This window comes from Sminthopsis crassicaudata, chromosome 1, assembly GCF_048593235.1.
Source record: "Sminthopsis crassicaudata isolate SCR6 chromosome 1, ASM4859323v1, whole genome shotgun sequence".
Classification (NCBI taxonomy): Eukaryota; Metazoa; Chordata; class Mammalia; order Dasyuromorphia; family Dasyuridae; genus Sminthopsis; species Sminthopsis crassicaudata.
This window is the reverse complement of record NC_133617.1, coordinates 76,563,905-76,582,735: the sequence shown is the minus strand read 5'-3', so window position 1 is coordinate 76,582,735 and position 18,831 is coordinate 76,563,905. Positions and strand designations below refer to the sequence as shown.

The following is an 18,831-nucleotide window of genomic DNA, read 5'->3' as shown; positions in this document are numbered from 1 at the left end:
TCGGGGCCCCACAGAGTGGGAGCGCAGACTAAACTGATCTAAAAGCCTGCCCCCGCCTGCCCGGGAGCTTACTCTGTCGGGCAGGCCGTCCAGGGCCCCTCCCGAGTATCTCTGGTCATCAGGCTGAGGTGAGGGGGAGGGCGGCTCAGGAATTAAGGGGGATGGCCGCGAGCAGTCTGGGGATCCGGGGGCAGCCGTCAGGATTGGGGGAGGATTTCTCCGGAGTCCCCCCGAGTAAGGGTCTGGAAGAGCCTTCCTGCGCTAACATGGCGGCAGGGAGCCTCTAAGGGATGCGCCAGACCACGCATCTCCCGCTTACGCCGCACCAGACGGGCCGTGAGGGGCAGCTTCTATTTCCGCTTGCCAGCCTCGCGCAGGGCGCAAGGTTTAAGTGCTTTTTTAGGGGAAAAAAGTTTTAAGACGACTGAGAGGAAGACGGCCCATCACTCCCCCGCCCCAGGCCTGCGGAAGATCCCGAGCGCGGTCACCTTTACTCAGGCTCCCGTTACTAGGTCAGGGCTGCTAATGCGCAAGTGCGGAGGAGAGCCCCCGGAAGATCTTCCGGCCCGCGGCTCGCTCCGCCCCCACGCTTCTAGACGTTCCACTAACCGGGGAGGGGCGGGGCACTTATAGGAGGAGCGCACTAGGAAGGGGCAGATCCGGCAGCCGGAACGTTTGTACTTGGGTTCGGCGCAGCGGCCGGAACAATTTCCGAGACGTCCTCTAGCTCATTCCCTTCCCCGTCTCTTCTCCCCAACCAGCCGCCGCGAGCCCAACGGCCGCGGCCGGCGCGCGCTGGGAGTGGGACCGCGTGAGAACGCGTGAAGAGGCGGAGGGAGCGGCGTGCGGTCCAGGTGGGGGAGGGGAAAGAACGTTAGCCATAAGGGGACTCGGGGGGCGGGGAAAAGATGGGGAACCCTGAAGGAGGGAGGGAGAAAAGAACCCAGGAGGAGGGGGAGCGTGCCGGGGCGGGGGGGGGGGGAGACGACGGGGGATTGTGAGAGGCAGGAGAATCGGGGAGGGGGAGCGTGCTACGGGGCGGGAAGGCTGGGGAGGGGGAGCATGCTGAGGGGTAGTCAGGGGGAGGGGGAGCAAAGAGTTTGGGGGAAGGAGAAAACATGGGGTTCCTCTGGAGGAGGGTTAGACTCTGGGGGGAGGGGATGATGCCGAAGGAAGCTCGGGGGAGCACGGGGGAAGGCTGAGGGAGGTCCTGGAGAAGTAGGGTTTGGGGTGCTCCTGGAAAACGGAACAGGCTGAGGGGGAGGAGGGAGGGGTTGGGGGCTTGCCTAGAAGAGCCGTGGGAAAGCGCTGTCTGACACCTGGTGCCACATGCTTGCTGATGGCTGTTAACTAAGTCCTAAGGGTGTTTGTTTTAATTTATTTTATAATTATAAGTTTTTTTGACAGTATATATGCATGAGTAATTTTTTTATAACATTATCCCTTGTATTCATTTTTCCAGATTTTCCCCTCCCTCCCTCCCTCTACTCCTAAGGGTACTTTTTGATAATAGTTATTATGCGTATGTATGTGTGTGTGTAGCACATTCAGGTTCACGAAGCACTTTACAAATATCACTCCGTTTGATCCCACAATAACCCCAGTAGTTGTTATTCCTATTTTATAGATGAGGAAACTGAGGCACCCAGGGGGAGTGACCGCAGGGGTCAGCAGGTTGAATCCCCGCCCCCAGGCGTGGTGCTCTTTCCCTTTGCCACCTCCGTGCCTGGCTCACATACTGTGTGCAGACCCTGCGGGGTAGTAAGTGCAGCGTGTGGACGAGGGCAGATGCTTCTAAAGTACACATTAAATACTAAACACACGAAAAGGCACGAAGCAAAGCCCGCCTTGAGGTGGGGGGGAAAACAGTCTTCGCAGACTAAGCGGGGATCAGGGAGGGTTCCTGGAGAAATGGTATTTGGGCTGGGCTTTAAAAGATGGGATCTCAGCACTTGGTGAAGGCGAAGTCAGAGAGAAAGGCGACTTTAGGGAGAAAGATAACCCAGTTTTGGATGAGTTTGCCAGGGTGGGGGAGGTGACTGTGGGATGAGGGAGGCCGCCCGCGGGGAAGGTCGGGGCGCAGGAGCGAGTATGAGGTGATGGAAATCTCAGGAGTGCAGGGCTACCCCGAGCTCCGCGGAGCAGTGCGTGTGTGGTAAGGGAGATTTGGAGACAGCCCAGAGAGGAGTCTCTGAGGTGTTGTGGGGCATGGATGCTCTCACGTAGGGCTCACTGGGTCTCTGAGGGAGTGTCTGCTTCTGGTACAGGGTGGTTACCAGCATCGACTTAGTCCGAATTGTTTTATAGGTTGTGAGGTCCTTTCCTTCGGGCGCCACCATGTATGCCGTGTACAAGCAGGCTCACCCGCCCACGGGCCTGGAGTTTTCCATGTATTGCAATTTCTTCAGCAATGCCGAACGTAACCTCGTGGTGGCCGGGACCTCGCAACTTTATGTGTACCGGCTCAACCACGATGCTGAGGTAAGCGCCTCAACTTCTCAGTATTCCCATCCCCCCTCAGCATCTCTCCGCCTTCCACCACAAATGCAGCCTGGCCCTCCTTGTCCAAAATGCTCTGGATCTTTCCAAAGTAGTGAGAGAGAGAGAGACAGAGGGGGAGAAGGAAGGAGGGAGGCAGAGATGGGAGATGAAAGGGAGAAGGAGATGGAGACTGAGAGAAGGGTGAAAAGGAGAGAAGGGAGGAAAGACACAAAGAGGGAGAAGAACTGTGCATGTGCACATTTAGCTAAGTTCACTGGTTTACTTGGTTTATTTCCTTCCTGGGGCTAAGGCTGGAGTGGTGCATAGCAGTAGGAAAGAGCCTCCCAGCTTCTGACCTTGTTCCTCCCATAGCCCCCATAATTCTGTGACCCTGGCAGGGAAGGGGAGCAGTGAGGGATAAGGGGAGCGGAATCTGCTTTGCATCATCTGACTTTTCCTTTGTGTGTTTTCTCTCAAGACTTCAACAAAGAGTGATCGGAATGCAGGTAAGCAGCTGGCCAGTGGATGGAGAGGAAGGTCTGGTAACTTAAAGACTTCAGCGGGTAGGGCTGTCTGTGGGCAGTTCCTCACCCCGATATACCTCTGCTTCTACTCCCAGAAGGGAAATTACACAAGGAACACAAAGAAAAGCTGGAACTGGTGGCTTCCTTCTCCTTTTTTGGAAACGTCATGTCGATGGCCAGTGTGCAGCTTGCTGGAGCCAAAAGAGATGCCCTACTTCTCAGTTTCAAAGATGCCAAGGTATCAGGGCTACTTGGTAGGGGTGAGGGGAGGAAGAGAACAAGGCAGAGGTGGATTACTTTCTCTCTGTGTTTCCATCTTTGTAATAATAATATCCACACATTTTTCTGGTTCTATTTGGGTATATTTGGATAATTGCAGAAAGTGGGAATTTTTCCTTAGGGACTGGGGTAATTGTTCTACTAGGGGTCCTTTCCCTAGCTGAGATTCCATGATCTTGATTGAAGTTCCCCAAAGTATAATTCTTTAAAAATAAAAAAAAGTTGATGGCCTCTGATTTGGAGAATATTTACATGTTTACCTTAGTTCTCCAGTTATTCTAGTTCCATAACCTCCATCTGTAGGTCAACTAACTCATGGATTTTGCTTGCAGTATTAGGGTGGGAAAAAATGGAGTGAGGGAGTCTGACCTGGATAGATCTTCCCTAGCATTGGGTCACAGATGGGTCCTTAGACAAGGTTACCCCTGAAGTGAACTTTTGGGTTCCCCATCCTGCTTCTGACTATTTGCTTTGCCTTTGTGGCTTCAAAGAGAGGTAATACAGTTAATCTAGTACCAAGATATAGATACAGAATCTCTGTGTGTGCCTGGGATGATATGAGGAGTCAAGAACAAAATTAACTCTTCTCTTTTTCCACCTGATCTTCAGCTGTCAGTGGTAGAGTATGACCCTGGGACTCATGACCTGAAGACCCTCTCACTACATTATTTTGAGGAGCCTGAGCTGAGGGTAAGAATCTGCATGCCCCATCCCTGCACTTTATGAATTGTTTCCTTCATGCTCTATCTAGTACCTGGTTCTGTGTACCTGTAGCTTCCTACCATTCTCAGGCTGAACCCTATAAGTAGGGGCCTGTGGGTTTTTTTGGTGGAGGGAAACTAGATTAAAAATTAAAAATAGAGGGGGCAGCTAGGTGGCGCAGTGGATAGAGCACCAGCCCTGAATTCAGGAGGACCCGAGTCCAAATCTGGTCTCAGACACTTAACACTTCCTAGGGCAAGTCACCCCAACCTGGGAGGGGGGGGAATTAAAAATAGAAAAAAAAATGTTTAAAAAGATCAGTCAGGTAATGGTTTCCCTTTCTCTACAAAAGGAGAATTTTCTCTGTGCATCAGATATGTTCATTGTGGACCTGAATTGGTGCTGGTCTTGATACTACCTATCTGTTCCCCATTATACTTCTTCTCAGGATAGGGTTGTCTGCATCCTTGCACAGGCCTTGACAGGTGCTAATCTGGTTAATCCCTCAACCCTTTTCCCCCACCTAGGATGGTTTTGTCCAGAATGTACACACACCCCGGGTGCGAGTGGACCCTGATGGACGCTGTGCAGTCATGCTTATCTATGGAACACGACTTGTAGTGCTTCCCTTCAGGAGGGAGAGCTTGGCAGAGGAACATGAAGGGTTGGTAGGGGAAGGGTAAGTGTCAAAGAAGGGAGTTTGAGGGATTCCTGATATCCTGGAGAAAAGCTGGGATCTATGAACCTGGGGTTTCTCCATATATTTGGAATTGGGTTTCTTCTGGAAGTCTTCTTTCTTGGAACCCCTTGTTTTGCAAGTATAGACTTGGATTTGAAGGGCAAGGGCTGTCCAGGTTGGGGAGAGATTTATGGTTGGATCTGCCCAGAATGGGGACTTCAGATGGAGTTTTCTCCTCCCTTTTCTCCTAAATCTCTCTCCCCAGGCAGAAGTCAAGCTTCCTGCCAAGCTATATTATTGATGTTCGGGCCTTGGATGAGAAGCTCCTGAACATCATTGATCTGCAGTTCCTTCATGGATACTATGAGCCCACTCTCCTCATTTTGTTTGAGCCCAATCAGACCTGGCCAGGGTAAGGCCTTTCCTTTGTCTTTTTTGATATTTGTCATGAAAGTGACAGTGACAGTAAACAAATATTTAGTGCTTTGGGACCTTCAAAGTGAGTGCTTTATGGATATACTCTTGTTTAACCCTCACAAACTATAGATATCATTGTCTCTGTCTTTGAGAAAAGAGAACTGAGATTCAGGGAGATAAATGTCTTGCTTGTGGTCACAGATAATGAATGCCATTGAGTTTGAATTCTCCTTCCCTAATTGAGTCTAGCATTCTTATTAAAAAAAAAAAAAAAAAAAAAAAAAAGCCTAGTTTGCAGATACCATAGCGAATTTTCCATTTCTTTAAAGATTTTATTACAACAATGTTTGGTTTTACAGCACCCAAATAATTGCCAGATGTTTCTTTTCCCTAAAGTGGTTTTCTTCTGAAATGTATTTGTGATTATATAGTTGGTACTTTTTTTTTTTTTTTTTGTAGTAGCACTGCATCCATTCAGTTCACTACCCATTGCATTTATTGTCACAGGGAAGAGTTTCAGAGGCATAACTAGGAATAAAGCTAGTGTAGAGATGTAGACTTTGATTCTATAAAAAGAAAACTTTCCTAATCAGAGGTGTTCAAAAGAAAAGTGGGCTGCTTTGGAAGGTAGTGAGTTTCCCATTATTGGAGGTTGCAAGCAGAACCTGGATCAAGCAGTGTCCACACTTATTAGGATTGCTGTAGAGAGGATTTCTCCCCAGCTATGGAGTAGAGGAACTCATGAGATTCTATGAATTCTGAATTCTTAAGATTCCACTGAGAGAATGCTTAAGAATTTGGATTTGAATCCAAATAAAGAAGTCAGTGTTTCCAATTTCTAATAGTTTTTTGACATCTTTGTGAGTCTAGGTGAGCTTAATGGGTTCTTTACTCTGTTTCTTTTAAGAGTAGAGCAGCCTCAGTCCCATTACAAATACAAACCTTTGGGTATTTGTTGTTGCCCTTCAAGAAAGCCTTGGTTATCTGCTTACTTGTAGAAAATTTCCCATATAGCTTATCCCATAGGGATTTATTTGTCCACCTTTTCACCTTGTAAGCCAGCCAGATACTTATTCTCTACACTGGTGTTTACCAGATTTCACTTAAAGGCTAATTTTTGGATTCCACACAACATCAATCCAAGATGTTACTTTGACAATTTCATTATCTCTGGGGGCTATGGCAAAGACTTCTAGGTTAATTAGTAAATCAAGTCCCAGAGAAAATCTACAGAGGAGATGCAGATATTGAGTCTAGCCCTGATTGTTCTTTTTTTTTTTTTTTTTGAGGCTGGGGTTAAGTGACTTGCCCAGGGTCACACAGCTAGGAAGTGTTAAATGTCTGAGACCAGATTTGAACTCGGGTCCTCCTGAATTCAGGGCTAGTGCTCTATCCACTGTGCCACCTAGCTGCCCCCCTGATTGTTCTTAATTTAGTACTTGGAGCTGCTTTCTTTAATAGGATCAACTTTCATTCCTTTTGAATATTTTATATCTATCTAATTTGAAACTCATCCTTAAATCCTCAAACTTAAATGTTTGTTTAAAATAAGTACACCCCTCTAGTACAAATCTTTTGTGCCCTTCTGTGTCTAATGACTTCTTATGTACTTATCCCACATTCTAATATGGGGGGGGCCCTATATAGCATGATGCATGCTCTTTACAAAACTGATGTACTTCCTCCTGGATTCCTCCTGGACTTTCTGTAGGATACATGTTTCATGATGAGCCTGAGGCCTTTTCTAGCACCTTTAACAACCCCTATTTCCCCACCAAAAAAACCCCAAAAGCTTCTGGCAGCTTCTGAACTCCTATATTTTCTTTGACCAGACGTGTGGCTGTACGACAGGATACATGCTCCATTGTTGCCATCTCTCTAAACATTCTGCAGAAGGTTCACCCAGTTATCTGGTCCCTCACCAACTTGCCTTTTGACTGTACCCAAGCACTGGCAGTACCCAAACCAATAGGTGAGCAGTGGGGCTGGAGGCCAAACCACTTCTCTAAAGAGGAGTCTCTTCTAGAAGGGAGGCAGGAGGGTTGGGAGATGTTTCTGGGAAATCCTGCCTGCCCATCTACCTCTCCTCCTAGGAGGAGTAGTGATCTTTGCGGTCAACTCCCTGCTGTACCTGAACCAGAGTGTCCCGCCCTATGGTGTTTCCCTCAACAGCCTCACTGCCGGCACCACAGCCTTCCCTCTACGTGAGCCAGACAGGGATGGAAAGAGGGATGGGAGGGAGTTGTGTGTGTGTGTGCATGGGGGTGGGGAGCATGAATTGAGTTGGAGGAAAATAGGCCCAGAAGAACTGGGACTTTGGTGTTAGTTGTAGGTGCTTGATGTGCTCTCTCTGCTTCTAGGCATGCAGGATGGAGTGAAGATCACCCTGGATTGTGCTCAGGCTGCTTTCATATCCTATGATAAGATGGTCATTTCCTTGAAAGGGGGAGAGATGTAAGTCTGTCCTAACTTCCATCCCTTCTCTTTATGTTTTCCCCTTGTCCTGCTTCTGATTCTGCTTCCTCCTCAGGGTCTGCGTCCAAAGACTTGGGTTTGAATCAGGCTCTGTTGCTCACTGCTAGTACTTCTCAGGCTTTAATTTCTTTCCTAATACAATGAAGCTTTAGTTTAGTCTTCTCAGGACATTCAGCTTGAGATCTGATGATTCAAGTAGAATTTTGTCCCCCTGTCTCTGCCCTCTCTTTCCAGCTATGTATTGACACTTATCACAGACGGGATGCGCAGCGTCCGATCCTTTCACTTCGACAAAGCAGCTGCTAGTGTTCTTACCACCTGTGTGAGTTCAAGTGATGAACATAGACATTACCTTCCCCCTGGAGGGTTAAGGAAAATCCATTGTGGAGGAAAAGACAATCTTGTTGGGGGAAGGAGAACAGTGGGTGATGAATGATCTTTTAGGAACAGAAAGCTTTAGGCCTTCTGGAATATTCTCCTTTCTGTCATCTCCCCAGATGATCACCATGGAGCCAGGTTACCTTTTTTTGGGCTCCCGCCTTGGGAATTCACTTCTACTCAAATATACAGAGAAACTACAGGAACCACCAGCCAGTTCTGCTCGAGAAGCACCATCACGGGAGGTATCTGATAAGGTAAGATTTCTTATACTACATGAAGACACCCTGAAGACCCTCCAGGTCAGTAGCAGGAAGGGACCTCGGTACAGGGAGTTGGAGAACAGGAAGGGGTAGTCATGACAAGGTTTCCCACAGTAATTCCCTTTCTTTTTCCCCAACTTGTGTTTTTATGTAAACCCTAAAGTATTACATAAATGTGAATTTTTGTTATTATTTCCTCAGGATGAGCCGCCTGTCAAAAAGAAGCGAGTGGAGTCCACGCTGGGCTGGGCAGGTGGTGGGGGACACTGGCCTGGCCTTGGGGGTGGGGATGAGGAAAGGTAGCTGGGATTTTGAATCAGGGTGGGGCACGTGTTTCAGGGGAATCTGATCTTGGGCCTGAGAGTGTCTGATTGGGCTGATTTTGCAGGTGGCAAGTCAGCTCCCCAGGATGAGGTGGATGAGATTGAAGTATATGGCAGTGAAGCCCAGTCTGGTACCCAATTGGCCACCTACTCCTTTGAGGTGAGAGAGAGTGAATTAGAAAGGGAAAGGGATCTGTCCTTGAAAGACCTTTTGCCATACCTACCCACTCACCAGTTTTCTATTTCTACGTAGGCATTGACTGAATTGTGGAAAGGGCCCTGAATCTTGTCTTTCTGACTTCATGGTCTGTGACATTAATCTTTTTTCCTCATAATTTCTGCCTCTTTGCCTTTACTTTCTTCTTATTCCCTTTCTCAGACTGTTTTCTCTCATCTAGTCTTATTTTCTCATCTCTAACTTTTATCTCCTGCCCAATTGAGGAAGCATGACAGACTGGAGCAATGATTCTCAAAGTGTGGTCCAGAAAATTTTGGGGATGTCTCTGAAACCCTTTCAGAGGGTCTACAAATTCAAAATTAGCTTTTATTTCTAATATGATAAATACCTATAACCAAAAACTCTTTGGAAAAGATCCTCAATAATTTTTAATAGTATAAAGATACTGAGAACAAAGTTTAGAACCACTGGGCTAGATAGTCAGGGAGAATGGTGTTCAAGTTCTGTATCAAAAATTTGTAAATTGTATGACCCTAGGCAAGACATTTTAACGTTTTTAATCTTGATTTCCTCATTTGTAAAATGAAAATGATAATTGGACTTAGCTGTCAGGTTTAGATTGGATCCAAAACGCTTTGCAAATCTTAAAACATTATGTAGATAGGAGCTATTTGTCTTATATCTTTGCTACTTCTCAATTTTTCAGGTGTGTGACAGCATCCTGAATATTGGACCCTGTGCTAATGCTGCGATGGGGGAACCAGCTTTCCTATCTGAGGAGGTATCCATCCCTCTTGGGGCATTTTTCTTTTGAAGGGAGGCAGCTGGGGTTCTAGCCCTGATGTTAGCCTCACAGAATAGGGTTGGGAACTTGAGCGGGGGGGGAAAGCTGAAGAACCATAGGTGACCAAGAGATTGGTGGCCATTCTGGGCACTAGTGGGGATTCTCTGATTGATCCTGTCTCCCTTTGCTACCTGCTTTATAGTTTCAGAACAGCCCAGAGCCAGACCTGGAAATTGTGGTTTGCTCAGGTTATGGGAAGAATGGAGCATTGTCTGTACTTCAGGTGATGATAAACCCATTATCTTCTCCTTGGAGCTGGGAGGTGAGGGGAACTGTAAAGAGGGACTATCAGAACTGATAGCAAAGGGAAAGAGGGAACTGGTCCTGCACCCTGCAAAGGTCTGTGGCTGTAGATCTGGTACCGGTGCCATAGTAATCGCTACTCTTGGTCCCTTCCTGGGCTCCCTGCCTCCTGTTGGATTGCCTGAGAACAGAAGCTGGGAACAAATGGAGATTTCTGGGGGGAAAGTCAGGAAGACTAAATCCCAACATGTGTGCTGCCTCCTTCCCTCTCTATAATGCATCCCAGAAGGCAGGAGTGGGAATTGGGGCGGGCCCCGAGGTGGATGTAAAGGGTATCCCAGGGGACGACTTCCCCAACAAATATTTGCCCCTCCAGAAGAGCATTCGGCCCCAGGTGGTGACCACCTTTGAGCTGCCCGGCTGTTATGACATGTGGACGGTTATTGCACCCTTACGCAAGGAAGAGGTCAGACCCTGCCCTTGGGGATCCTCCCACCATGTCCTAAGCCTTGTCAAAGCTAACACAAGAGCTAGAGTGAGGCCTTCCCCTTGGCTGTTCCTACTCACCCCAGCTCTTTTCCTCTTCCTATCTCTTTCTGATGGTATTTTTGAATAATTGGAGCTTGACTTAAGGTGGTGTAAGCCAGGAAATCAGGTTTGTTCCCCTAGGCACAGGTAACTGAGAATATCATGGTCTAGGCACTTCTATAAAAACAACTTCAAATGAAGAGTAAGAAAATGTAATGAATCATTACTAATTGCAAAGTTGGCAATTGACATCTTAAAGTATGTTGGAATGGAACAAGCTCTAGATTTGGAGTCAAGGCATCGAAGTTCAAATCCCTTTCTTATTCTACTTGAGTGACCTTGGGAAAGTTCTTTAAAACCTTGATATTTTTCTTTGTGTCTCTTCTCTACCCCTCTCCTGGCACCCTATGTAGGCTTCCTCACTTGTCTCTTTTCTTCTTATTATTTTGGATTCCCTAATCTTATGTTTTCCTCTATCTCCAGGAGGAGACTACCAAGGGGGAGGGGGCAGAACAGGAGCCCAGCTCCCCAGAAACAGAAGATGATGGGAAGAGACATGGCTTTCTTATTCTCAGCCGAGAAGACTCTACCATGGTGAGGGGCCAGTAAGGGAAGGAGGACTTTGACATGGGTAAGGATGGAGTACTGACAGGCTGGTGTTAGAGAAAATATCTCTGAACTGGAAATGAGGAGCCCTATGTTGGAGAACAGGTCTATTCAGCAAATCACTTTACCTCTTAGGGGAGGTCCTTGGTATGTTTTCTGCATGGGAAGCAAAATAGATGAATTTTAGAGATGATAGCTATTTATAAATATCCTTGTAACTCTTCATTGGGAAAGAAGTGGTTTTAGACCTTAGACCTAAGGTTTAATATCTTCTACTCCTTAGATTCTACAGACAGGCCAGGAGATCATGGAACTGGACACGAGTGGCTTTGCCACGCAGGGTCCCACTGTCTATGCTGGTAACATTGGTGACAATCGCTATATTGTCCAGGTATCGCCCCTCGGTATTCGTCTGCTAGAGGGAGGTGAGCGCTTTGGAGCCTGGGATTGGGGAAAAGCCTTGGGAGAAGCATAGTAGAAGATTCAAGCCTGAGTATGGGCCTGCTTCTTCATTGGTAGGGGGATGGGGTTTGGTCCTGATATGATGATGATTCTGTCGCTTGCTTTTCAGTAAATCAGCTGCACTTCATTCCTGTGGACCTGGGCTCTCCCATTGTGCAGTGTGCTGTTGCTGATCCATATGTGGTCATCATGAGTGCTGAGGGTCATGTGACTATGTTTCTTCTTAAAAGTGATTCCTATGGCGGAAGGAACCATCGCCTGGCTCTTCACAAACCCCCATTGCATCATGTAGGGAAATGCCCCTGCTCTTCATTCCTATTTTTTAAACATTGATCCTAGATCTAATTGTCTTCCTTCATTTCCCCTTTTCTATCCCCTTCCCTCTATAATTTCTTTTTTTTTTTTTTTTTTTTTTTAATTTACAAAACATATGCATGGTTAATTTTTCCAACATTGACCCTTGCAAAGCCTTTTATTCCAAATTTTTCCCTCCTTCCCCCTACCTCCACCCCTACCTGGCAAGTGGTTCAATACATATGTTCAATCCCCCTATAATTTCTAAAAATGTCTCCTTTTGATTTTTCTTACACTCAAATCATATTCTTAATTCTCTTAAACCACCAGCTGCCTTCTCTCACCCCTCTGACATGGTGCGCTAACTTCTTATTCTTTCCTATTACAGCAGTCAAAGGTGATCGCACTCTGTGTGTACCGGGATGTCAGTGGGATGTTCACCACTGAGAGTAGAGCATCTGGGTCCCGGGATGAGCTGGGAGGGCGAGGAGGCTTGGAGGCTGAGGGCCTGGGACCTGAGATCAGGTATATATATGGGGAGGGGTCAGGGCCAGGTGCTAAAACTTTTGAGAATGAAGCCTGACTGTACTTTTGTTTTGTCACTGTCTTGCCTCCAGCCCCACTGTGGATGATGAAGAGGAGATGTTGTATGGAGATTCCAGTTCCCTGTTCAGTCCCAGCAAAGAAGAGGCTCGAAGGAGCAGTCTCCCACCTGCTGACCGGGATCCTCCCCCATATAGAGCAGAGCCCACGCACTGGTGTGTGCTAGTACGAGAGAGTGGGGCCATGGAAGTGAGTGACCCATGACCCTCCTCCCTCTTCCCCACTGACCCAGGTGTGCTGATGCCAGACTGGGAAAACTTAGGTGAATAAACTTGACCTGAATTAGTATAGGTTTTTGGACCCATGGACAGCTGTAACTTCCACTGACACAGTCTCTTTGTATTAATGGGGCTATGGAGTTGTGGTCCCCTACTTCCTACCTCTGTGGTCTTGGTGCGTTGATACAAGAGAATGGGATTGGGAAGGGAAGGGCCTTTTGGCCGTTTAACTCTTTTCTTTTCTTGATCGTAGATCTATCAGCTCCCAGACTGGCGCCTGGTGTTTCTAGTGAAGAATTTCCCTGTTGGGCAGCGGGTACTGGTAGACAGCTCCTTTGGACAGCCCGCCACCCAAGGAGACACCAAGAAGGAAGAAGTGACAAGGCAAGGGGAACTTCCTCTTGTTAAGGAGGTGTTACTGGTTGCCCTGGGTAACCGTCAGACCCGTCCCTATCTGCTGGTGAGTTTTATACATAAGATTCCCCCTTTCCCCTAAATGATTTCCCTTTTTGCCAGGGGCAATCCTCCAACCCTCACAGCCTCTTCCCTCAACACCTGCCTTAGGTTCATGTAGACCAGGAACTGTTGATCTATGAAGCCTTTGCCCATGACTCCCAGCTTGGTCAGAGCAACCTCAAAGTGCGGTTCAAAAAGGTACCTGGCTCCTCTGGTTTGTCTTCAGTGTAGGATATAAACCTATAGGCCCATTCATGAAGGGGTAGGGCCATGACTATGTGAGAAGGCAAGGCTCCAAGCCACAAGTAACAGCAATCAAGGGGGAGTCTTCATGGCAATGCTGGGGCTGGGGTGACAGGAGCCGAGTTTGAAATAAGTTTAATACTTAGCTGTTTGTGTGACCTGGAGCAAGACCCATTCTTTATTTTTTACCAAGATTTGAGAGCTGTTAAGTAAGTGGGCTGCCCAGATGGTTCTTATTGCCCGGCATCAGGATTCTCCATCCTACCTGGAAACCACATTGGGTATGGCAGGGTGTTGCCCTCATCTCCCCCTCTTACTCCCCTCCCCTCTTGTTTCTTCTGTGCCTTAGGTTCCCCACAACATCAACTTCAGGGAGAAGAAACCAAAGCCATCAAAGAAGAAGCCAGAAGGGGGTGGGGCCGAAGAGGGTGCTGGTGCTCGGGGCCGTGTGGCTCGGTTCCGATATTTTGAAGATATTTATGGCTATTCAGGGGTCAGTGAGAATGGGGGAGTGGGGCAGGTGGATGACATAAGGAGTGGTCAGTGGGACTGGCTGGAAACTTTGGATGAGGTCTGAAACATTCTTAATGCTTCTCCCTTACCAAGGTGTTCATCTGTGGTCCCTCACCCCATTGGTTGCTAGTAACTGGTCGGGGAGCCCTTCGATTGCATCCCATGGGTATTGATGGCCCCATCGACTCCTTTGCCCCTTTCCACAATGTCAACTGTCCAAGGGGATTCTTGTACTTCAACAGACAGGTAGGAATGAAATAGGAACAAAAGGCCTTCATATATCCCTCCCTTCCTTCCCGATACATGGAGTATTATTCCTCAAGATCTACTATTTCTGCATCTTGATCTTTCATATGACTGCCAGACTACTCTTTCCACAATAGCACTTTGTCATGAGTCTCTTGCAATCTTCAGAGTTCTGTAGAATACAGCCTTAGCTTGGCTCTTGTGACCTTGTAGTATGTCAGTCTATTTTTTCTATCAGAGTTGTCCCTGAATATGTCCATATCACTGATTTAGCAGTAATGTGACGTGGACAGACTTCTGCTTTCAAAGATTATTTTGTCAGCTATATGAAAGTTGGACAGGAGAAGGAAGATACTGGAAGTCCAGTCTGATTAAGGGCTATTGTAATAGTCTAAGCAAGGAGTGATGCTTGTCATTGTAAATGGAGAGAAGGGGATGGGTGCAGGGAATATTATAAAGTAAGAATTGGAAAGACTTGACAATTGATTAAATGCAGTGTAACGAGGAAGGAAGAAGTAAAGAAGAGAGTAATGATGAAGATTTTGAACCAGGGTGTCTGAAATAATGGTACATTCACCAGGAATAGAAAAGTTGCAAGAGGTCTATGCTTTGAGTTGAAAATTTAACATTTGAGATGTCTGTGGAACATCATTTAAATAGAGAAATAGCTACAGAGAGATTATTTTAATTTTTGGGAGTTGTGGCAGGCACTAAGAATTCAAAGAGGATGACCCAGGCATGGGATATGGTAGGGAAAAGATTATTTATACACTTGAAGTATGAATGGCAATTCAACAGAAAAGATTAGAATGATCAGATAGGCAGGAGAAACCGTGTTATGAAAATCCAAGGAATTTGAGAGTATTGAGGAAGGGATTCAGCATTGCCTAATGTTACAGAAAGGATAAGAATGACTGAGAAAAGGCCATGGGAGACCAGTTTCATTTAAGTGGTGAAGTTAGAAGTCAATTTGTAAGTAAGTGAAAAGGAAGAAAGGAAAAGAAATGGAGACAAAGATTTTTCTGGAGTTGTGAAGAAGACATGGTCAAGTCAAGGTTTTTTTGGTTTTAAAAATTCTGGGGGGGACCTTGGTGTGCTTCAAGAAAGGAGCCAAGTTGGGTCACAAAGACAATGGAAGGGGGAATTTTAAAGAAGATGGGATCAAGGGTATAAATACAGTGGTGGATGGCTGGCTACTTCATCAGAGACTGAGGCAAAGGACACAAATGTTTCAGAGTATAAGAGATGAGAAAGCTCATAATGGCATTTATATTTTTGTTAAAGAGGGCTTTTCTATAGAGTATATTCCTGAACTGAATGGGAACCTAGATGGGCAATTATTATTTTTTTTATCAGATGGAGATGGGTGAGGGTCAGAGGGGACTAGAGAGTTTTGCCCAGGTCTAGGACCTTCCTGATCTCTCTCTTTGTGGATTCTCCAGGGGGAGCTTCGGATCAGTGTGCTCCCAGCCTATTTATCCTATGATGCTCCCTGGCCAGTAAGGAAGATCCCATTGCGATGCACAGCTCACTACGTTGCCTATCACGTGGAATCCAAGGTTAGCAGCCTATCGTCATGCTTCCCACTCCTAGATTTGCTTAAGAACTCATCGAAACCATAGCTAGTGATGTCTTGAATAAAATCCCCAATGCCCTCTACCCTATCTTGTTCCTAAATCTCTTTTGAGAATTTTCTCTGTCTTCTGCCCCTCACCCATGATTATTATACCCCTTAACCCTGGTTCCTCCAAACAAACCAAATAGGTATATGCTGTAGCTACCAGTACCAATGCCCTGTGTACCCGCATTCCTCGAATGACAGGCGAAGAAAAGGAATTTGAGACAATAGAGAGAGGTTAGTGATTTGCTCACTTAGCCATGCCTTTTTCTTCCTCTCCCATCTCCAACTACTGTACTGGGTTCTATACAAGTAATGGGACGAGGGGGAAGGGCTAACTCTGACTCTTTCTCTCTTGCTAGATGAACGGTACATCCATCCCCTGCAGGAGGCCTTCTCTATCCAGCTTATCTCTCCAGTCAGTTGGGAGGCCATCCCCAATGCCAGGTAAGACCTCGCGTCAGAACTTCCTCACTTTTTTGTCAAACTCTCAGCATCCCTTTAGGCCCCCTCCAACGTTGTTGGGTGATCTCTGCAGGATTGAGCTGGAGGAATGGGAACATGTGACTTGCATGAAGACAGTGTCCCTTCGAAGTGAGGAGACTGTGTCTGGCCTCAAGGGCTACGTGGCTGCTGGGACTTGCCTCATGCAGGGCGAGGAGGTCACGTGCCGAGGCAGGGTAAGCAGCCACGGGCACAAGGGGAGGGATGTGGGTCTGGGGACTGCTGGCTCTGAGTCTTTAAATTGCCCACCCCCATAGATTCTCATTATGGATGTGATCGAGGTCGTTCCAGAACCAGGACAGCCACTGACAAAGAACAAGTTCAAGGTGCTTTATGAGAAAGAGCAAAAGGGCCCGGTGACTGCTCTCTGTCACTGCAATGGCCACCTGGTGTCAGCTATTGGCCAAAAGGTAATGACCCTGGCTAGATGGGGAGAGGTTGGGGGTGGAAGGGCTGGGTTTTGCCCAGGCTCTCCTCCAGAAACCCAGATTGTGCTTCCTCCTCTTCTCTGTTTTCCCCAGATCTTCTTGTGGAGTCTTCGGGCCAGTGAACTGACAGGCATGGCCTTCATCGACACACAGCTCTACATTCACCAGATGATCAGCGTGAAGAATTTCATCCTGGCAGCTGATGTCATGAAGAGCATTTCTCTGCTTCGCTACCAAGAGGAGAGCAAAACCCTGAGCCTGGTGTCCCGGGTATGGGCCTGAGGTGCCAGAGCCTAGGAAGGGCTGGGAGGAGGGTCGGGTCCCTCAGAGAGAAGACTAAATCCATTTTATCCCCAGGATGCCAAGCCCCTGGAGGTATACAGTGTGGATTTCATGGTAGACAGTGCTCAGCTTGGCTTTCTGGGTGAGTGAACTTGGAGCTCCAAGGAATGTAAAGGAAACTTTCTAAGATAGTTTTCAAAGAATGGGACCTGGATTGGCTGACCCTTCCCTCTCTCCTTTCCCCCTTCTTCCTCAACAGTGTCAGACCGGGACCGTAACCTCATGGTATACATGTATCTGCCAGAAGGTGAGTGTAATTGACCTTTTCCCACAAGCCTGACTAGAGGGAACCATTAAAGCCACACAGAATCATTGCTTTTCACCCATCCCAGTGAGTTTTGAGGGAGGTGGGTGGGAGTAGAGAAGAAAGTAAGTTTGTCCCCACATTCCTAGCCAAGGAGAGTTTTGGAGGAATGCGGTTGCTGCGACGGGCAGACTTCCATGTGGGTGCCCATGTGAACACATTCTGGAGGACACCATGCCGGGGGGCGGCTGAAGGACCAACCAAGAAATCCATTGTCTGGGAGAACAAGCATATCACGTGGTTTGGTGAGTTAGTCATTAAAAAGAGGAAAGGGGAATCCTTTGCCAGGTCTTTAATTAATAATGCTGGTCACATTTTCCCTCCAGCCACATTAGATGGTGGGATTGGGCTCCTATTGCCCATGCAGGAGAAGACATATCGGCGGTTACTGATGTTGCAAAATGCTCTGACTACTATGCTGCCCCACCATGCTGGCCTCAACCCCCGTGCCTTTCGGTGAGACTCTGCAGCCCCCTTCTTGTAATCTCCTTACCCATATGGGCCTTTCCTTAGATGACACTTTTTAATCTCCCCAAAATGCAGGATGCTGCATGTTGACCGTCGCATCCTACAGAATGCTGTACGCAATGTCCTTGATGGGGAACTCCTTAATCGTTATCTCTACCTTAGCACCATGGAACGTGGAGAGCTTGCCAAGAAGATTGGAACCACACCTGACATTGTAAGCAGCTTTCCCAGACTCTCAATTTTGTGTGTTTTTGTGTGTATTATATATTTGCCTGTGCTTTAGAGCCCTCATCTTACTTCTAATCCTCTTTTTTTCTGTCCTTCCAGATTCTGGATGATCTATTGGAGATTGATCGTGTTACAGCTCATTTCTAGTTGCCCCTATCCCAAATACACACTTTTGGATAAAACAAAAGAGGTTTTGTTTTAAGGAAACTAAAAAGTGTAGGGATATATGTAAGAGTATTTTTGGAGTTTTACTTATTTTTTATGAAGTGGCCATGGTGAAGTAAGACAGGCCATTCTATCACTGAAGACTGCTATTAGCACCCTGTAACCAAGGAAGTTGCAGTTGGAGGCTGATCATTATTACATCTACTCCTTTATTCTTTGCCCTAAGGGGGCCTCCCCTGCCTTAGTCTGAGCAAGTAGAGGAGACTTGAGCCTGTCATCTCTCTCTTCTTGGCCGCTTGACTCTGGGGGTCTTGCTGCCCTGATGGCTGCCGCCTGCTCCTCCTTTCTTTTCTTTGAGGGAGGTGGATTTGTGCTGCTGGGGGTGGGTGTGACAGAGCCACCCAGACCTAGGGCTCCATTTTCTTGAATACCTCCTCAGGCTCCGGCATGACACCCAGATAAACAAGGAATTTGATGAACTTGGAGGTTAGGCGCATTGATAACATCTCCAACCTGGAGCAGGGAGAGGGAGGGAAAGATGGGACCCTAGTAGTGGTTCCAGCCCCTCCATCATCACTCCCTCCCCCAATCTCTCCCTCCCCACTTTACAAGGGTTACTGTCCCCTCTCACCTGAGGACAATTTCAAACTTGAAGCTTTCCCATGTGACCTTGACCCAATTCAAAAACCGTCTGTATAAGTTTCTGTGAGTCTGTTCTTTCAGCAGTCGGCTCCAGCTTTTCACAGCACTTCTCCGCCACCCCCCAAAAAACCCCCACAGCATTAGTATTTTCTCTTCTTTGTATACATTCTCTACTAC

At 47.1% G+C, this 18,831-nt stretch overlaps 2 protein-coding genes across 2 annotated transcripts in view; one reads left to right on the top strand and one right to left on the bottom strand.

Annotated features, from left to right (window-relative positions):
• Positions 1-716: 716 nt before the first annotated feature.
• Positions 717-18,713, top strand: CPSF1 (cleavage and polyadenylation specific factor 1). Its single transcript, XM_074263207.1, has 38 exons — positions 717-854; positions 2,308-2,481; positions 2,960-2,987; positions 3,101-3,243; positions 3,894-3,974; positions 4,514-4,665; positions 4,931-5,077; positions 6,915-7,054; positions 7,176-7,286; positions 7,443-7,536; positions 7,792-7,879; positions 8,055-8,192; positions 8,400-8,451; positions 8,587-8,681; positions 9,406-9,480; positions 9,686-9,766; positions 10,163-10,252; positions 10,798-10,908; positions 11,204-11,345; positions 11,492-11,670; positions 12,065-12,201; positions 12,294-12,468; positions 12,751-12,957; positions 13,062-13,151; positions 13,546-13,689; positions 13,803-13,955; positions 15,398-15,514; positions 15,720-15,810; positions 15,936-16,020; positions 16,112-16,253; positions 16,335-16,487; positions 16,599-16,775; positions 16,863-16,929; positions 17,047-17,094; positions 17,241-17,396; positions 17,478-17,607; positions 17,695-17,833; positions 17,947-18,713. The coding sequence occupies exons 2-38, from the start codon at positions 2,338-2,340 to the stop codon at positions 17,992-17,994; spliced, it is 4,350 nt and encodes a 1,449-aa protein (XP_074119308.1). The 5' UTR covers positions 717-854; positions 2,308-2,337; the 3' UTR covers positions 17,995-18,713.
• The window catches only part of ADCK5 (aarF domain containing kinase 5), a 35,102-nt gene continuing 34,475 nt past the window's right edge, over positions 18,205-18,831 (bottom strand). Inside the window, exons 14-15 of the mRNA XM_074263221.1 lie at positions 18,644-18,760; positions 18,205-18,525 (exon numbers count right to left, since the gene is read on the bottom strand). Coding sequence (XP_074119322.1) covers positions 18,420-18,525; positions 18,644-18,760 — 223 coding nt within the window. The 3' untranslated portion in view covers positions 18,205-18,419. The remainder of the gene's footprint in view (positions 18,526-18,643; positions 18,761-18,831) is intronic.